A 19,414-nucleotide genomic window follows, 5' to 3' on the forward strand; every position below is an offset into this window, starting at 1 on the left:
GCAAAAGAAGCTCAAGAACAGTGCCCAGCCCCAGAGTTCAGTCCTCAGAACAAGCACAAAAAAAATATCTACCAGGTGCTACTCAAGACGCTGAGATTTGAGGCTTGCAGTTCAAATTGACCTGGGTCTGTATGGCTGTTGTTTCCAGTTAACTAGCAAAAAGCAATAGCTAGAGACGTGGTTCAAGTGATAGAGCATGAGCCAAGTGAGAGTTTGAGGCTCTGAGTTCAAGAGCCAGTACCAGCACTAATAAATAAATAAATAAATTTATTTCCTATTTCTTTATAATGGTATAACCATGGTATAATTTATTTATAACAGCAAGGACAAGAACACATGATCATCTCAATTGATGCAGAAAATGCATTTGACAAGATCCAATGCTTCTTTATGATAAAAGCTCTGGAGAAACTAGAAATCCATGGAATAGTCTTCAATATAAAACAGGCTGTATATGACATGCCTACAGCCAATAATTACACTTAATGGTGAAAAGTTAAAGCCATTTCCTTTAAAATCAGGAAGGAGACAAGGATGTTTGTTCTCTCCACTCCTCTGCAACATAGTATTAGAATTCCTAGCTAGAGCAATAAGGAAAGAAGCAAACATATAGGGGATCCAAATAGGGAAAGAAGTAAAACTATCCATCTTTGCAGATGACATGATCCTGTATTTAGAGAATCCCATAGACTCCACCACTCAGAAGTTAATTGAGCTGATCTGAAATTTTAACAAAGTAGCAGAGTATAAAATTAATGCATAAAAATCAGTAGCTTTTCTATATGCCAACAATGAGAAGTGTGAGATGGAAATCAGGAAAGCATCTTGTTTTCTAATAGCATCAAAAAATACATAGGAATTCAACTTAGCCAAAAAGTGAAGGACCTCTACAAAGAAAACTTCAAAAATCTGAAAAAGGAAATTAAAGCAGATCTAAGGAAGTAGAAAACCCTTCTATAAGAGCTCCTGGGCTGGGAGGATTAATATTGTGACAACGGCAATACTGTCAAAGGCTATCTACAAATTCAATACAATTCCCATCAATATACCAACCTCATTCTTAAATGAAATAAAAGAAGCAAGCCAAAAATTCTTATGGAACAATAAAAGACCCTGAATAGCAAAAACAATCTTTAGCAGGAAAAACAGTGCTGGAGGAATATCAATACCAAACTTCAAACTCTACTACAAAGCTGTAGTAATAAAAACAGCTTGGTACTGGCACAAGAACAGACCTGAGGACCAATGGAATAGAACTGAAGACCCAGAAAGGAACCCACAGACTTATGACCACCTAATCTTTGGTAAGGGAGCCAAAAAATCAGCTTCTGGCAGAATTGGCTAAACATGTGTAGAAAACAAGTTAGATACTTATATATCACCCTGCACCAGAATTAACTCCAAATGGATCAAAGACCTCAAGGTAAAAGCAGATGCCCTGAAAATATTAGATGAAGGAATAGAGCACACACTAGAACTCCTCAGCACAGGTTGAAACTTCCTTAATAAAGACACAGAATCACAACAAAATCAAAGAGAGGTTGGATAAATGGGATTAATATTAAGAGCTTATTCACATCAAAGGACATAGCTAGCTAGATAAATAGAAAGCCCAGAGAGTAGAAGAGTTTCACTAGCCATACAACAAACAAGGGCCTCATATCTAAAATATACTTATAGCTCAAATAATTAAAATTCCCCAAAACAAATCCTCAAAGAAACACCACCCCATTAACAAGTGGGCTAAAGACTTAAGAGAGAGGATTCTCTGAAGAGGAAATAAGAATGCCCAATAGATATATAAAGAAATGCTCAACATCTCTGGCCATAAAAGAAATGCAAATCAATTTGTATGTCCCTCCCCCACAGTACAACCCCTGCTTTCACTATATTTGATGTCGGTATAATTTGTGTAGGAGATGGGGAAAAACAAGTCAGTTAAGGATACAGGTGGACCCGATGCAACTATGAGAAGTACAAGTTGTCATGTCAAAAACGAACTTTACAACTTTGGTGGGGGGGGCGGGATTGGGTGGGGGAGTGGGGGGAGGCTGGGAAGGGATGTGAAGGTTAAACAAAGGAGGAGGCTGCAATGCTTGATATGAAATGTACTCATTATCTTGCCCATGTAATTGTAACCCCTCTGTACAATATGTTCATAAAAATTAAAATTAAAAAAAGAAATGCAAATCAAAACAACATTGAGATTTTTACCTCACCCCAGTTAGAATGGCCATTATCATGAAATCTAATAACAGATTCTGGCAGGGATGGGACAGAGGGAATTCTACTACACTGCTGGTGGGAGTACCACCCTGGAAAGCAGTGTGGAGGTTCTTCAGAAACTAAACATAGAGCTCCCCTGTGACCTACCAATCCCATTTCTGGGCATTTACCCCAAGATCACAAATAATAAGGCCATATACTGAATCTATGAACACAACTATGTTTATTGCACCATTATTTACCATAGCTAAGATATGGAACTAACCCAGATGCCCCTCAGTAGATGAATGGATCAAGAAGATGTGGTATATTTACACAATAGTGTTCTATTCTTCCATCAGAAAGAATGACATTGCCTCTTTTGTAAGGAAATGCATAGACCTGGAAAAAATTATATTAAATGAAGTAAGCCAGACCTAAAAAAAGTAGGCTGCATGGTTTCTCTTACTTGTAATAACTAGAATGTGTCTATGATATTCTTAACAGGGGGATCTCAATAACCCAATTTCTCAGTGCATAGGACCATATATAATGAAGCATGTCAACATTTAACTCCAAGAATTGGAAACAAGAGGTTCTTATTACGTCCTGTATGTAGTTATTTCTTTTTTTCTCTCTTAGTTTTCTGTACCTTGTGCCTTGTGTCTAAGTTTATTCAATCTGTAGAAGGGAAAGTGAATCACAGAAACAGCAGGAAAAAGGATGAACTAATGCAACATTGATATTCACCTGACACTAGGTTGGAAATGAACTTTACAATTTGGGGGGAGGTATGTAGGGAGGGGTAAGTGGGAGAAAATGAAGGATGGGGTCACAGTGTTTGAAAAGAAATGTACTCATTACCTTACTTATGTAACTGTAACCCCTCTGTTCATCACCTTTTCAATAAAGATTAAAAAGAGAGCCAGTACCCGCACTAAAAATTAAATAAATACATAAATGAAAAAATATTTCCTATTTATAACAATATAACTATTCAAGTAACCCAACTATTCATTAACAAGGGAATGACCAATCAAACTGTGGTAGTATTTATAATGAATATGATTCCTCAATAAGAAAGAATGAACTGACACAATAGGAGTGAATCTCAGTCACTTTATACTGGGTGAAAGAAGCCAGACACAAGAGTATATGATTCCATGTATATGAAGTTCAAGAATAAGCAAAACAAATCCACATAGACAAAAGAATAGTGATTGCTTCTGACACTAGGTGAAGGCAGTGCTCTGTATATTGATAGGTCAGAAATTAGTGGGCACTTAGTAGTAATGTGTTTTGTTGTATATATTTTACCTTGATTAAATATACAGTTAAATTTGTCTCATTTTTCCTAATCTTATTCCGAAATGTTTCCCAATGGTAAACATTGTTTATAGATGGTATGAAGTTTCCAGAATTTTCCAGTTACATATGTGTATATTTAAAATTTCAACATTAATAAGGACAGTATGTGTTAGTCTGCTACCTGTTTTCTTTTTCAATTAGCTACATGCCTTGAGGGCTTTACATTTTGCCTTAATCTTTTTAGCTAGTTTGATTCCTTATTCTAAAGAAACTTACTATCTATAGTCATTTATTTCTGGTGGACAATTGAACAGTTTTCACATTTTCCTTCCTATAGTTATAATGAAAATGGTTTCATTATACATGTGTGCACATGTGTGTAGGCTTCTTTCCTGTATAACAAAGATTGGCCTGGAAAAAGGTTATGTACCATGTGGTGGCTACAGCCAAACTGACTTCCTGAACTCCTTTTGTGAATTACCCATCCTGACCACATAGGAGAGTATTGTCAGTCTTCTAAAATGTTTGAGAGTACCTAGTACAAAGAAGCATATCCTTTCTGCTGAGATTTTCAAAGAAGTTTTGATATTCTCCTGTATGTACAAATACACATATGCCTTACAGGGACATGGGTATCCAACTACTCCCCAGCTATGTCAATCTGGACGCTTGACTTGTTCTCACCAGCTAGTTAACAAACACTCGGATTCTATTTTGACAGTGTATTCTAATAAAAATAGCAGAATTCTATTCTCGTTAAATATAGTGGCCTTTGTGGGCCACCGTTGCAAATTAATACCTTTTACAATTTTTTTGTTTATTTTCCTTAACAGCTGCTGAATTTTGAAAAGCAATGTGACTTGCTTTATGACATTGCTTTTTGAAACTGGTTAAGTGGCATATTGAAAACTGACCTTACCATTTTATTTTCTACCTACTTTCTCCCCATGATTAATTATATTACTTAATTTATACTTTGGAGGCATTTTTATCTAATTGGCCCCATCCTAAGCAGTTTATCTCCAATGGCTGTTATTCTTAAGTAAGTTTGAAACACGCTGAACACGGGCCTCCATTACAGCATCAGAACTTCAGTTCTCCATTTTTCAAAGCCTCATTTTAAATATAGGAAAGCTTTAGGGACATGTGAACTTAGAACTCAACCTTTTCTTTTCAGACTGAAAGAATACTGTAGTATCCCTGAAAGTCAAGAATGTTGAGACTGCTCTGAGAACTTTGCCAGAGTTGTTTATGCAAATGATGTTTGTAATCATAATCTACTTTAGTTATCACTGGGGGTGAAAACATTTAGCATTTGGTTCTACTTAATGGTATAGGCAATCTCACTACTTTCAGTGACCTCTCCATCACATATCCTATTTGAGAGTAATTGGAAAAATGTGCCCTGGGTCCATATGAGCTTTACATATACCGTCCTTGTTCTATTAGGAGTCGAGAGTCATTCCTGATACCTTTGGAGTAATGAAAAGTTACTTTTCTAAAAGTAAACCTGAATTTAGACTTTAGTTGGCAGTGTTTTTTTTCTGTTTGTGTGTGTGTGTGAAAATACCATACAGAGGAGTTACAATTACATGGGCAAGATAGTGAGTACGTTTCTTATCAAGCATTGTTGCCTCCTCCTTTGTTTCCCCATACCATCCCTTCCCCTCTCCACCCCCCATCCTCCATACCCCCCCTACCACCACCACCACCCCCCACTCCGCCAAAGTTGTAAAGTTCGTTTTTCAACATAACGTCTGGTACATCTCATTGTTGTAATGGGTCCACCTGTGACCCTATTTAAACAGTTTGTTTTTTCCCTTCCCCTCCACAAATTATATCAGCATCAAATACAGTGAAAACAGGGCTTATACCCTGGGGGAGGTACATACAAAGCAACAAAGAAATCATCTTATAAGTATGTTGGAAACAATCTCAAGAAAAACAATTGAATCCTTATCTTGGGGTTCATTTCACCTTACATCAACTTGTCTAACAGTTTCTGTTTGTCTCAGACATATACTAGTTATGTAAGTATGTTAGTGATGGATTAAAAAACTGGAAAATAGACAAAATTGTCCAATCTAAACAATGATGATATGGTTATTCAATTTTGCCCATAATTTTCTAAGTTCCAGAATACTTAAATGTTTTATGACTGGAAACAGTCAGAAGGAGCCCAAGTGTTGAGAGCCTTTTAATTATCAGGGTCCCAAATAGCAAATTATTCTGCTTATTCAATCATTACCTTGAACTTTATTTTGTTGGTTGGTAGAAATAGGAAAGCACATGATTCCATGAAAATGAGAAAAGAGGAGTTCCTCATGGAAAGCTGTTTTATTTGCTTTTTGACTTTCAATTTGGCATGCTTGCTGTTTATCATTTAGTTCTCATATTGTTTATACTTCTCAGGGTGCTTATCCTGGGGGCTCAGTCACAGTGGCTGATGCAGCAGGGCTGCTCAGAGGGGCCAAAAGAATTAGGATGGACCCTATTCTAATGGGATGTGCTCCTCAGCCTCCTCTTTTTTGGAGTTGCTGCTACCGAGCCCCTGCTCTGCCCACGTGTTAGATTAGATTTATAACAGCTGCTGTGGACATGGTTGCCTAAGTCTGTGGAATGTTTTGCTAAACGCTGCTGTTAAATAGTCCACATTAAGTCTGTAACTCCTGTTTTTTATTTTAACCCGTCCTTTATCCTTAGTCCTTTACTCTCTGATCACTTTATGATTTTGCACTTTGACATCCTATAGATTCATTAAGAACTTTTACTCTAAATACTGGGGGCTTGATTTAACACTTTGATTTGCCAAATCGTTATTCTGTTTGAACTAAGTGTTGACACTGTATTTGATTGGAGCTTTGTAATTGTTATTTTTAAATCCAAGAACATGATCCAAAGGAATAATAATAATTAGTACAGCCACCACTTAGAAGAAAATAAATGTCCCTTTAGGAACCACAGGGCTCTATGTAGGTAGGCTCTTGGCCTACCTACATTTGTGGTTCTATCTCTTACCCCACTTGCATTAAACCTACAGCAGCCTTTTATTTTGCTGAAGTAGCCAGCACCTTCCCTGCCTTGGGAATTACATGTAGTTTTTGCTCTCCCTGGGACATTCCTCCACTTGCATTTCTCCTGATTAGTTTCTCTGGGTCTTAACCTAGGAAGGCCTTCCTTGGCCTCCGTGTCTAAAGCCATTTCCACCTATCCTACCACTTCTCCACATGTGCATCTCTTCATCTCCCATGGAATGCTGTTAATTTCCTTCAACATTAATTGAGTTCCTTGGCACTTGTCTGTGTTCCCACTGGACTCTATGCTTCAAGACAAGGAAGACTATACCTGTCTCATTCACAACTGAACCCTAGTACCGTCCTAACACTTGACATTCGGTGGGATCTTGATATATACTTGTTGGTGAGTGGAATATTTTGAGGTCCCCATGTTTTCCTGAGCCCATGTCAAGATAGTCTATGCTTAGTACTTCTTAAATCAGTTGTGACAATATATGCTTTATCCAGTGGTGGAATGTAATCAAGCTATGCTGGCTTTCCTCAGGCATATGAAAGATCAGAATAAGAAGGTGGCCAACCTCAAGCACAATCAACAGCTGGAAAAGAAGAAGAATGCCCAGCTGTTGGAAGAAGTCCGCAGGCGAGAAGATAGCATGGCTGACAATTCACAGCATTTGCAGGTGAGTGAGGTTTACCTTCTTAATCCCTAAGTAATTGGACATTAACTCTCCAAAATTTGCCATTGCTGCAAGAAGGTATCCACAGAAATAGTGGATTTAACTTTTCCCTGAGTTTAACAAAGGAAAGTAAAGGGAGTAAGAGTAGGCCTTCTTGAGCATGAAAGCATTTTATTTTAAATGGTGCCAAAGAGAAGCTGATTGTGGCAGTGCCTAGAAATGCCAAACAGTTTCTTGGTTCCTATACCTCACCTTAAAAGGTAAGAGTTACAATTCTATAGTTGGCAAAAAGCTTAACACACATAAATATCATCCTTTTTAATTTATATTGAAATTGCTTGGGGGTGCATAGAAGAGAAATGCTTGTGCATTATCACAAAAGGTATTTGGAAAAGTATTTCTTCTGATTTCAGACAGTTTACAAAAGTTGTTCAAAATTCTGAGCCTCTGAGTCAGATCATTATTCTTTCTTTTCATGACCATAGTTATCTCTCAATGACATCTCCTGCTGTCTCTCAGAAACCAAATGAATGACTAAAACACCAGTTTTCCTCATTAAACATTTGTATTTTTGGCAAAGGCACTCTCCCCATTTGCTCAATAAAACATTCATGCTAAAGCAGGGCATTTACTTTGAAGTTCCTTTATTTATTCCAGTGTGCCTTTAAACAGATAATTTTAAGTTCAACTTGGATGAAGTTCATATTAAATTTTGCTTATTAGCTAGTGTCTTTCTCTGGTTATATATTAGGTTTCCTCCTTGGAGATATAAGTAGTTAGATAATTTCAGTATGTACCCATAGTACATCTTTTTAATTGACCAAAAGAGAACAAAATAATTATTGCAGAGTAGGAAATACAAGGCAAGCACATTGCACAGAAGATCATGGATGGAAGCTACTCCGTTCCTGTTGGTTTCTTTTTCTTCTGTACCTTCAACATGCCTTTTGATTCTGTCTGCAAAGCTCCCTTTACATAGATGATTGATTTGGAGTTTTCAGTGAATAACACAATTGTAGAATCAGATCTTATACTGAGTCTGGACCTCCACAGCAAGTAGTATAACTTTGTCAAGTTCCTTATTTCCCCAATGTGGTGGTCAAATCATGTCCAGGGTTTGGAGTCTTAATTCTCCATCCATCACAGACCTTAGATTTATGCTAACAATAGCAATAATAATCACAGATTTGCAGAACAGAGGGCTTTTTTCCAGAAATATATTTCTCTTTATTCTTTGTAACAGTGTTGGTGATTTTACATTTGATACAAGTTGAGTCTCAGAAAGATTATGGAGTGTGATCCTAATAAAGGTGGAGATAGACTTGACTACAGGCCTTATATTTAAGAAACTTATGTGTAACAAGACATGCTTGATACCATTCATTGAATGTTTCAATATGGTGGGCACTGTACTATACCAACCATAGAATGGTTGTTATTCCCAGAGCTCTCCTGAGCTAGTTAGGACTACATGCACATGAAAGGATAGTAACTCAATCTGACTCATGCAAAAAAGAAAGAAAAAAGGAAAGGAAAAAATCTGTAGATTAAAGTAGCTACTTTAATCTAACAGTGATACCAGGGATTCATTACCTACCTGCAGGGATACTGTTTTCTATGTTTCCTGGGTTTTCAGAAAAGCTGTTTACAAATGGTAGTTACCAGGAGAGGACAGTGTCTTTACATAGTAGTTCTGACAAATATTCAAGAATCAAATGTATTCATTGGCCAGGCTATGTAATCATGAAGCCCCTGGGAAGGTATCAGCCTCACTTACATCTCATGGACTGAGTGTGAACAGATGATATCCCACAAGAAAGAAATCTGGAGGGGTTATGAAAAGATATAGCTATTGCATGGGATAGATGCACTAATATACACTATTTGCTATAAAAGAAGGAGGCTCTGAGAGATTGACCAACTTGCCCAATATTACTTAACTGGCAGGTAGCAGGACTTCAGCCTGGCTCTGTCTATCACTTAGGTGATGAGAATACTGAAGGATTGAAAGTGTGGGGAATCTGTGGATGGCAGAGACTTGTCACAGAGCAGGTAGATTCTGAGCTCATTTTACTAAAGGGCCATAGGGATGGTCCTTCAGGTGATAAAATTGTTAGAAAAGGAACAGAGGTTAGTAGAGAAAGGTAAAGTCAGGGCAAAAAACATAATAAAGCAAGTGATTATTGTAGCAGTCTTCAATGAGGTAAATGTTGTTATCTTTGTTTAACTGACTCCAGACTCCAGTGCCTGGTTTTCATTACAAAAGCTTCAAATTTTACTAACCAAGCATCCTTGAGAAGATTACTTACCCTCCTTAAGCCTCAGTTTCCTTATCTGTTAAGCAGGAATGATAATTGACATACTAGAGTTGTTGTGAGGCTAAAAAGTCAATATACATAAGGAATTTAGAATTTAGGCTATGCTCAGAATAAGTGTTAATGATTAACTATTGACATAACAAAAGAAAATCAGTAAAAGGAACATTTACTGTCTCTTACATGGAGGATATTTACATAGCTATACTCTGATAATTCATTGAGCATCAATGTTTTTCTCTATTCTATATATAACAACTTGTTTCCTAAAGACATATCTAATTATAGAAATTGATGTCTTGTTTTTGCCTGATGAACTTTCATATAGCAATATTTTCTTAGAGCCTTAATAACTACTTCAGACTTATTCATAAAAGATAGCACGATCTGGAATTGCTTAGCTGCATTCCTGACCACCCCAAATAAAGGATAACATTTGAAATGCAATAAAAAGTAGTCACAATTAATTTTGATGAAAATGTCTCTGATTAAGGTTAATCGAGTGTGAACCTCCTACTTGCCTAGACTTTTAAGCAGATGTTCTTGTATGCAGCAATTGCTGCCTTCTGAAAGCAGAACTTTCAGAGACCTTCAGTTTTTAATATTATATTTTTAAACTATGTTCTGTTTATATTAGTTGTTTAAATGCTGTAAGTATAAACCCTGACTTGATTTGGTTGTTTGAGTGGTAGCCATAGGTTTGGCACCTGCTAAATTTGATTTATTATACACTTGTGTTTTGTGATGATTGGATACCCTAGAGTCATGATTTTGCCTAACTAAATAAATATTATATCCAGAAAAGTTATCAAGGACTGCAACAATAATAACTATTGAATCAGGCTACAAAGGAGAGCTCAGAGATGAAGCTAGTTGATATGGAAATTGGAAACTGGTTCCTGAAAGGTGTGGAGGAGAGGTCAAGGGGAAGGGGAGAGAGAACACAGTCATAATATCCAATGAATCTCTTACAAAACAAGGGGAGGGACTGGGTTAGGAGAAGTGAGAGAGAAAAATGAAAGGGGTGATTTCAATCAAGATGCATTGTAGTTATAAACGGATTTGCTGAATGGTAATCTTATTGTGCAACCACTTAAAATTATAAAACTGTAATTTTTAATCATTGAAGACAACATTGAATACACAGTTATTTATTGTTTAAAAAGGCACACAATAGCAGTGGGGGAAAAAGTTGGTTGTCTTGGTCTAAACTAGACATTATACTAGGAAACATTTCACAGATCAGACTATATTTCCTAAATTAATGTTTTATTGCAAACCCTACTGCCTTCAAAGTCTAGGCTATTAAACATAATAAATAGGTTTGTATGAATGGTTATGTTTAACTATTTAAAAATTTTTGTTAGAGACGTATCAGTTAATGGTTGGCATGATATTGCCCTGTGACAACTACTGTCAAACATTCCCACTGTAAAACATTGTTCTCCCTGCTTTGCAGCTTGACTGAGTGGCTCAGCTTGCCCCAGGTGGGCTTGGCTTTGGTCCTTCATTACTCACTGTATAACTGTGGGTGGTTAAACCAGCTCTATTTCACACATGTTATCCTGAGGATAGAGGCATCACTAACCAGGGAAACTCTCTTCATGATAGTAGCAGAGGCAGGAGAAAATAAAGGAAATCATGCCAATTGTTGTAAAACCTGACCTTGAACTGACACTGTGATTTCTTCTCCACTTCATTGGTCAAAACACAACACATGTCTATGTCAGGGAGTTCTCTCTACTCAAGTGGAAAACATTTTAAAGGGGGTAGATACAAGGAAGGGTAATGGATTGAGCCTAGTCATTAAAGATTGAATTTATCTATTAAAAGTAAGTTTGGAAAATATTTCTTTTTTATAGGAAAAACAACATGATTATCATGAAAAATTTTTGCTCCAGTTGGCTTTAGTGTGTTGGTATAACTGAAATGAAGAACTGTAGGGAACTCACGCCCAGGCCTTACCTAGGAGCAATGGTCTTTAAGACTTAGGTGAACGTTGTTGTTAGTGGGTCCAGGATTGTGGAATCTTCTGATTGTCCAAAGTAAGTCATACATGGTAAATTTTTCTGTGATACCTGAGGGTTTTAGAAAGTTGGTTCAATTTCTTAAACACTGTATAGAAACAATGAAGCACATCTGTATGCAAATTGTGCATTGACTTATTTATGGTCTGTTGCACATTTGTTTCTGCTGAGTTCTCATGGTATTTTTAATGAAAACTCTTAGCTCAACCTGACACATTGAAGAGAGACATAGCGTAATATTAGTCTACAGTCTTCATTTGTCTGAAAATACCTCGCATTACTGTTTTTCAAATATCACCCGTGAACTAAAGGAACATAGTATATTGTCAATTAAATAACTTATCCACTGCCGCCGCCTCCTCCTCGTCCTCCTCCTCCTTCTCCTTCCCCTCCTCACCCTCTTCTCTCCTCCTCTTCCTCCTCCTGCTTCTCCTCCTCCTCCTTCTTCTTCTTTTCCCCTTCCTTTCTTCCTCCTCCTCCTTCTCCTCTTCCTCCTCTTTCTCCTCCTCCCTTTTCCTTCTTCTCCTTCTTTTACTTTTTTGGGAGGAGACAGTACTAGAGCTTGAACTCAGGACCTCATACTCTTGTTTCACTTTTCAGATCAGGGATGGTGCTCTCCACTTGAGCTATACCTCTACTACAAGCTTTTGCTGGTTAATTGGAGATGAGTTTCATGGACTTTCCTGTTTGGGTTGGCTTTGAATTGAGATGCTCAGATCTAAGCCTCCTGAGCAGTTAGAATTTTAGGCGTGAGCCTCAGTACTTACCTTCATTTAATAACTTCTTTAATATTTTTTTTCTTTTTTCTTGAGTATAGGCAAGGAGAAAAGGAAGGGAATAATAAAGATCTGTAGAGTTAGCTGGTTTCTAGTGGCTTATACTATGGTTCAAAGCCAGCTTGGGCAGTAAATTCCATGAGGATTTTATCTCTAAGTAACCACCACAAAATCTGAAATGGAGTTGTGGCTCAAGTAGTAAAGCACCAATCTTCAACAAAACTCTGCTTAGGCACTGAGTTCAAGCCCCAGTATCAGCATTTAAAAAAAAAAAAGATCCCTAGTACCAAAAAAGAAAAGACAAAAACATACAGTTAAAAAAAAAGATCTCCAGAATTAAATGATTTATAGCTCAAATACTAGTCCCTCTCATTACTAAAGCACCTTGAGTAAGATAGAGAACCTCTGTGTCCCTTGCTTTTCTCATCTGTGAGTAGTTTATAATACCTGACTCCCTGGATGTGTTAAGTAGGACAAGCTTTGGGAAAGAGCCTAGTATCACCCCTGACTTTTGTTTTTCCTGGGGAGACTGTTAATGAGCTTTTAACGGTAGAAAATAGTGACCATTGGGAGTATCACACAACAAATCCTTTGCAACTATTTTACACAGATGAGCAATACAGATATAGAGCACATCCTAGTAAATGCAATTTTTCAGAGGAGCATGACAAAAACATTTGGGGCAGTTAGGAAGAAAACTTAAAACATTTTTAAAGCTAATGTTGAGTTGTATGTGAAAAGACAATGTGAATGCTTGTGATTTTCTCTTCTGATTCTATGGAACCTTTTTTCAGGACACAGTTTACGGAGCAGGGTATTTATGTCTAGCCTTGTGGCTTTGGACTTCTGTGTGTCCTGTCAGAGTCCACATGGAGATTTTACAACAAGGTAACTTTGCAGAGGTTCACATTAAATCAGCATTACCAGAGTAGGATGCCTTCATTCTCTCTACTTCTCACTATTTCTTGGTGAGCAATATACCTCTTTTTAAATGTCAGTGGACATCTTTGTAAATTTTGACTGCATTTTCCATTGTGCAGCTTATTGAGTTAATGAACTAAAATTCTGAGAAATGCACAAGCCAGTATTTTATACTCCTTTTCTGTTGTATGTTTGCAGAATTCTCTTCAATTATTGCCTGAAAACTAAGGTCTGTTCTTGTGTGCTTCCGTTTCCAAATTATAGGTTCCCAGGGAACTGTAAAGTTTCTTCTCTGCCAGTGGTTAAACCTCAGTATGATCAGTTTAAAAAGAAAATGAATGTTCCTATTTATTCTTGTCCTTTTCGTATGGTTCTAAAAAAAACTAAAGAAACAAATAGATTACACATAAAATAAAAAAGAACTTTATTGTTTTCATTTGTGAAATCCTGTGCATATTATTATTTTTCAAGGGGACAGTTTTAACTTTGCTTTTCCAATAGAGTTGGAATCAGCTAATAGACGAAGTATAACAAACACCATAAAATTCCAAGATACATATCTTTCAGGAAAATATATATTTCATTATGAAGTTCCCAAGGATCATGAAGTTGTTGCTATATATATATATATATATATATACACACACATATACATGTATATATATGTATATATCTATCTATCTATCTTAAGTAGCAATTTTTAAGCCTCCTATCTATATGTTCATCTCTTTGTCACTGAGTTAAGCTCATTTCTTTTTCAATTCCCTGAGCTTAAAATCATTACTCTTAGTGTGATCTATGTTTATGTGTTATGGTACACTTACCTAAGTACTGCCATTAGATGAAATCTGACCAGCAGAGTTCAGAGATTCATCATTGTCAAAACACATTTATTTATTGAGTTCTTTGTTTTTCATGGCTGTTTGGTAGGTATGGTGCGAGGTGATTTAGGAAGATTCCATTTCAGCCATCATTTTCAAAATATGGAAGGATGAGAAAGGTCATCCTAACACAAAGAAAACCTACATCTGTTCCAACTTTCATTAGAATTTAACATCATAATTTTTTTCATGGTGAGGCATTTTATTGGTTTGCTTTGCAGTTTCTATATTGAGGCTTAGAATTTAGGAGGGTCCATTGTAGCTAAATCCCATCATGTTGCTGAATTATAAACTGAAATTCATCCAACATCTCCAAACTCCATTCATTGATTCAAGATGAAAAGAAATAGTTGAGTATTTGTGAGTCTGAAGAGGCCCTAGGGTGCTGATGAATAGGACTGAGGGTTAGCACAGAAGGCCTTTCTTTCCTTGGGGATTTATTTTGACATTTGTTTTGCTTTCACACTATAATCCCCCCCACGTGCCCAAAATGGCTTTTGTTGTCCTAAGTCCCTAGAGGTAGTCTCCCTCCGAAAACCTTATTGACAATCATTTTCTGGTAGCCTTGAGTTGAAATCGTTGCTCTGTAGTAATTCATAGACTGCCAGGGGTAAAGGACATCCTGTGCAGTATATTCGGGAGCTACCCATTTATTAGAAACATTCCAAGGAATCTAGTGAAATCATGTAAATACAAGTGTTGTACTGGAGTTTTTCGGGTTTTCTTTCTTCCCAGTAAAGTATGACTTGTTTTTCCAAATGTTCAGTGACTTGCATATTTCTTCTAAGAAATGTCTTCTGCTTTTTCCTGTGGATTTGTGACCTAATCCTCCACTTCATACAGCCCCTCTGTACAAACACAGTATATTTCCATGGAAAAGAGAGGTTTACCCTTAATCAAGTGTGGCCTAATCTACCTACTAAATTACCCTATGGAGACAGGGGAGGCTCATTATTCTTTTCTGAAGGGTTTTCAGGTTTCACTCCATTAGTGGCTCCTCAGCAGTTCTCAGAAAAGTGAATGTTTGTTTGCCAAAGGCTGAAGATCCTGCAGAATGAAACGCAACATACTTCTCAAATGAAATCATTGTTATTGGGGTGAGGGAATCTGGAATGACAAGGAGTTTGCTAAAATGATACGGTATTCTAGACTCATTCCAAAGGGGTTACTAAGGAGGATGGAACTGTCATTTATTTATTTTTATTTTTTAATGTAATTTCATTATCTTTAATTGTACAAAGAAGTTTCAATTCAACATGTTAGTTTATTTGTATAATGCATCTTGATCCATGTCACCCTTTTGTCTCTCTCTTCCATTTCAGCCCCACATATCCTCTTACATTACCTGATTGCATTTTCACATATGTGCATTGAATATTACAGATGTCTCATTTTGCATTCTTTGATCCCTTAAATAAGGGAAGGGCAGTATCCCTCCACCAGTGGGCCCCATGATCACTGGACACAGACAACAATTTACAAAAGTAGACATAGTGTGATTAGTTTTGGGAAAAGACAAGGCCTGGCATTGTCTTAGCTTATCCCAAGTCATAATTTCTGTGGTTTGGACTATAAATTGGAGTCACCATTTTTATCCTTTTCTTAACATCACTATGATGCACAATTTAATCAGTAATAAAACAACATGCTTTCAAGGAAGAATCTGCTGTGTTTGTTTTGCAAAGTGCTTTCATGGTTAATTGTCATGTTACATCATCCCTTTTACTTTAAGATTGGGGAGCAAGTTTGTCCATCTTCATAGAAGACCAAGCTGAGACCCAGGTACTCAGTGACTTCCCTGAAGTCATGGATCTCATCAAAGGAATAGCTTTGAGGAGGCACTTCCTGTACAAGTCAGAACAAGGCTCTGAAGGGATGCTAAAGAAAATGCTTCCTCAGGACAAAGATCCCGAGCAATGGCATTTTTAGCATGTGTAGTTGAGAACAGCTACAAGTATTTCATTCTGTTTGGATCCATAAACACCTGCAGTGTGATTTTCAAAGTAGACACAATAGAGGCAGTACTGAAAATTTGAAGGCAAGGGGATGGGAAGAAGAAATTCTGACAGCAGGCCTTATTTCCTCAAGGTAGTATTTATGTAATAACTCACACACAGGAGGCCTATTTAATTTCTAGGGAGTAATTGAGTTCAACATGAATCAAAAGAACCAATCCAGTTAAACCTGTTCTTCCAGACCAGGATAATTACTGCAGGTTTGCCCTGAGATATGGCTACCAGAAGCTAGTCAGGGGGCACCTGCAAATCATAGGCATGCCACTCTGACATCACTAACCTCATTCTAGTAGATGTTGGTACTTCAACACATTGCTACCCAAGGCAGAGACCTGGAGCATGGTTCATTTTTTTTTAATGTTCACTTTGACTTATGACTTGTTCAAGGCATTGCTAAGCTGTGTATTCAAACACTCCAGATTAAGGAAATGACAGTCAATGTCATAGGCAATGATTTAGATGGAAACCTTGCAGAAGGAAAATACAACTATAAAATCTGTTCCTATTCATTTAATAGTCTCTCCTGTAATACACATTTGGGAAGTTGGTAACTTGAATTTATGATATTTTAAATTTCTTCTCTGCTATTACAATTTACTTCTACATCTTACTTATTTATGTTGCCTGGAAAAATATCCTACAAGGTTAAGCAATCATAATTTTTTCTTGCTAGAAAGGACCTTAGATGTTAAAATACCAGCTCCTTGTTTTGCTGCAGAGGAAAGTAAAAGCAGTGACCTGCTCAAAGTCCTAGAGGGAATTATGGGCAGAGGAGAGACCAGATTCTATGTCTTTTGCTTCCTTGGCCAGTACCATTTGTATCATTTACGGGTTCCATAAAGTTGGTCTGTATTCAGTTGAGCTGAATGATTTAAATCCTGAAACCCACAGTTCGTTATCCCCTCCACATTTGATTTTACATCCAAGACAACATAAAATTACCCTCAACAACAAAGCAAAATCTGTTTGTTTTGAAGCAGAGTCATGCCATGTCACTCTGGCTGGCCTCAATCTGAATACTCTTTCCTCAGCCTCTGAGTACTAGGATTACAAACATGCACCACTGCACCAGAAACTTTATCCATATTTTATAAACAGGATATACCATTATATCCTATACCTCTCTTACAGCTTCAAAACTCAAGTAACTAAACAGTGGTAAACTGGTGGTGGAGAAAATTGCTGTGAAAACAGCCTACAGAACTTAGGATTCTTTAGATGCTAAATAAAATTTGACTCAACTTATTTTGATCTCTACCACTCTTCCTCATCCATGAAGAGATGCTATTCAAAAGACTCTCAGGAAGTCTTTTGTTCTGGAAAATAAATGTAGACTGCTTGGAAAATTGAGCAAAAAGAATACTAGCTTTTTGTTGAGAAATGAAAAGCAGGCCAAAGTTAATGCCTTTCCTTGTGTTTTCTGGACACCAAGACTCCTCCTACTGGAGAGGTTTAATGGGAAGGGAAGGAAGTGACCCTGGGCACAGGGAAAAGTTAATGGAAATATACCTGGAGCCATTAAATGCCAATCAGTTGACCAAGTTATGCTGTATAGAATTGATGTGTTTAATCTGATCAACAAACTAATGAGGTTGCTACTGTCTTTGAAAACATCTTACATCTCATGTGTTCATGAGAAAATTGAGTCTCAATAATAATGCTGGATGTGAGAAAGAACTGGTATCAGTCACAAACTAGATACTTCTCTCTCTTCAGTGTGTAACAATTTCTTTACATCTTTTTATCGGTAATAGTAATTTGTAGCACAGTGGAGATGATTGTCAGAATGCTCAATAGTGGACATGTTAGGTGCCATAAATTTAGATAAGGCAGATGTGCTTATACTTTACAGGAAATCAATAAGCTTGCCTTTAACCAATGAGGTTGAATTAAATGCTGTCATGTGTGTAAGGCTTTTAGTTCAGCATGCAATCCTACTGAGATGTCTAGGGACTTTTCAGTGCTAGGGTCTGTGTTATCTGAGGAGTTTAGCCATAGGTAGGAAAATTCTTCCCACTCAACTGTCTCTTAAGAGCTTCTAACTAAAGGTGTCTGTTCTCTCGCCGCAGAGAGAGAAGACCACGCTTCACTGAGCCCAGTGTAGCTGGCCTGCTCTGGAATAAAAAAGACAGATGGAGCCTTGGATTGGAACTACTGCTCTGCAGAACATTACTGCATCTGTGTAGGCCAGAGATGAGCACCAAATAGGGAGTTGGGAGTCTGCTCAATCACTAATGAGCTGGGTGCACTTGAGTCAGTAAGCTTGTCACTTAGAGCCTCTATTTTGTTATCTACAGGTGAGACCCTGGCTCCACGGAGGTCTGAAATTCTGAGGTCTAGGACTGTTGAAGGATGCACACTGTAGTAATTTAAAAGCACTTTTGGAGAGAGTGACTTGTGAGCACCTAGAGGTGTTGTAGCCAGGATACAGCTGGCCTCTAGCAGGAGCAGGACTTTCCTATACTAGGGAAGACAGGGACTTCACAGGAGAACGGAGACTTCTAGAGAAGTAGGGAACCAGTCTCCCTGGTGCATCCTGATAAAACAATATCTGACCTGAGAGCTATGTTACTTCCAGAAGTATTCCTGTTTTCCATCTCAATGCAAGGTCTGCCATTTTGAAGAAGTTTTTGCAATATGCACGAAACATCCTGTTTTCATTCCTAGGAGCAATTGAGTATAATAGTACACCCACTAATGGTGACATTTTGGTGTAAGACAGATTAGAACTGTGACAGTCTAGACACAAGATACAAATGCAGGACCTTCTCTGAATTGTGACACTGGATTGCTGTCAAGTTGTCAAGGGCAGGACTATGTGACTTTTAAATGTAATTGTGTGTGCAGTACATTATTATTTTAATAAGCTACTATGTCAATAGGGATTGTTTTCCTCTTAACCCTGTGGGTCATAGGGAGCTGTGGGAAAATAGAAAATGGACTAATTAGACAAATTCCAAATTGATACTATCTAGGTTTGCATATCTCAAAATATGTTTATCAAAGTGATAGTTCTGTGAAATGTAATACTATAAGAAAGAAAGGTTTCATTTGTCAAGCGACCCTGGAAAACAGTTCATATGTTAGCTTTCATTTGGACAAAACTATGTATATTAGCATATCCAAGGTTCTGAGACGTCTTGTAGTCAAGAGAACTCTTTAATGATTTTTAATCTAAAATTTCTCCAAATTACTTGACAAAGATATTTATCTTCTCCCTAGAACACATATTCACAATTCAAAGAATTTATATTTTATGGAACTTGGGTAAC

At 37.2% G+C, this 19,414-nt stretch overlaps 1 protein-coding gene across 1 annotated transcript in view; it reads left to right on the forward strand.

Moving 5' to 3' along the window:
• Positions 1-19,414, forward strand: part of Erc2 (ELKS/RAB6-interacting/CAST family member 2) — a 784,984-nt gene that overhangs the window by 524,780 nt on the left and 240,790 nt on the right. Inside the window, exon 13 of the mRNA XM_013030719.1 lies at positions 7,075-7,210. Within this exon, the coding sequence (XP_012886173.1) occupies positions 7,075-7,210 (136 nt within the window). The remainder of the gene's footprint in view (positions 1-7,074; positions 7,211-19,414) is intronic.

This window comes from Dipodomys ordii, unplaced genomic scaffold (assembly GCF_000151885.1).
Source record: "Dipodomys ordii isolate 6190 unplaced genomic scaffold, Dord_2.0 Scaffold132, whole genome shotgun sequence".
NCBI lineage: Eukaryota > Metazoa > Chordata > Mammalia > Rodentia > Heteromyidae > Dipodomys > Dipodomys ordii.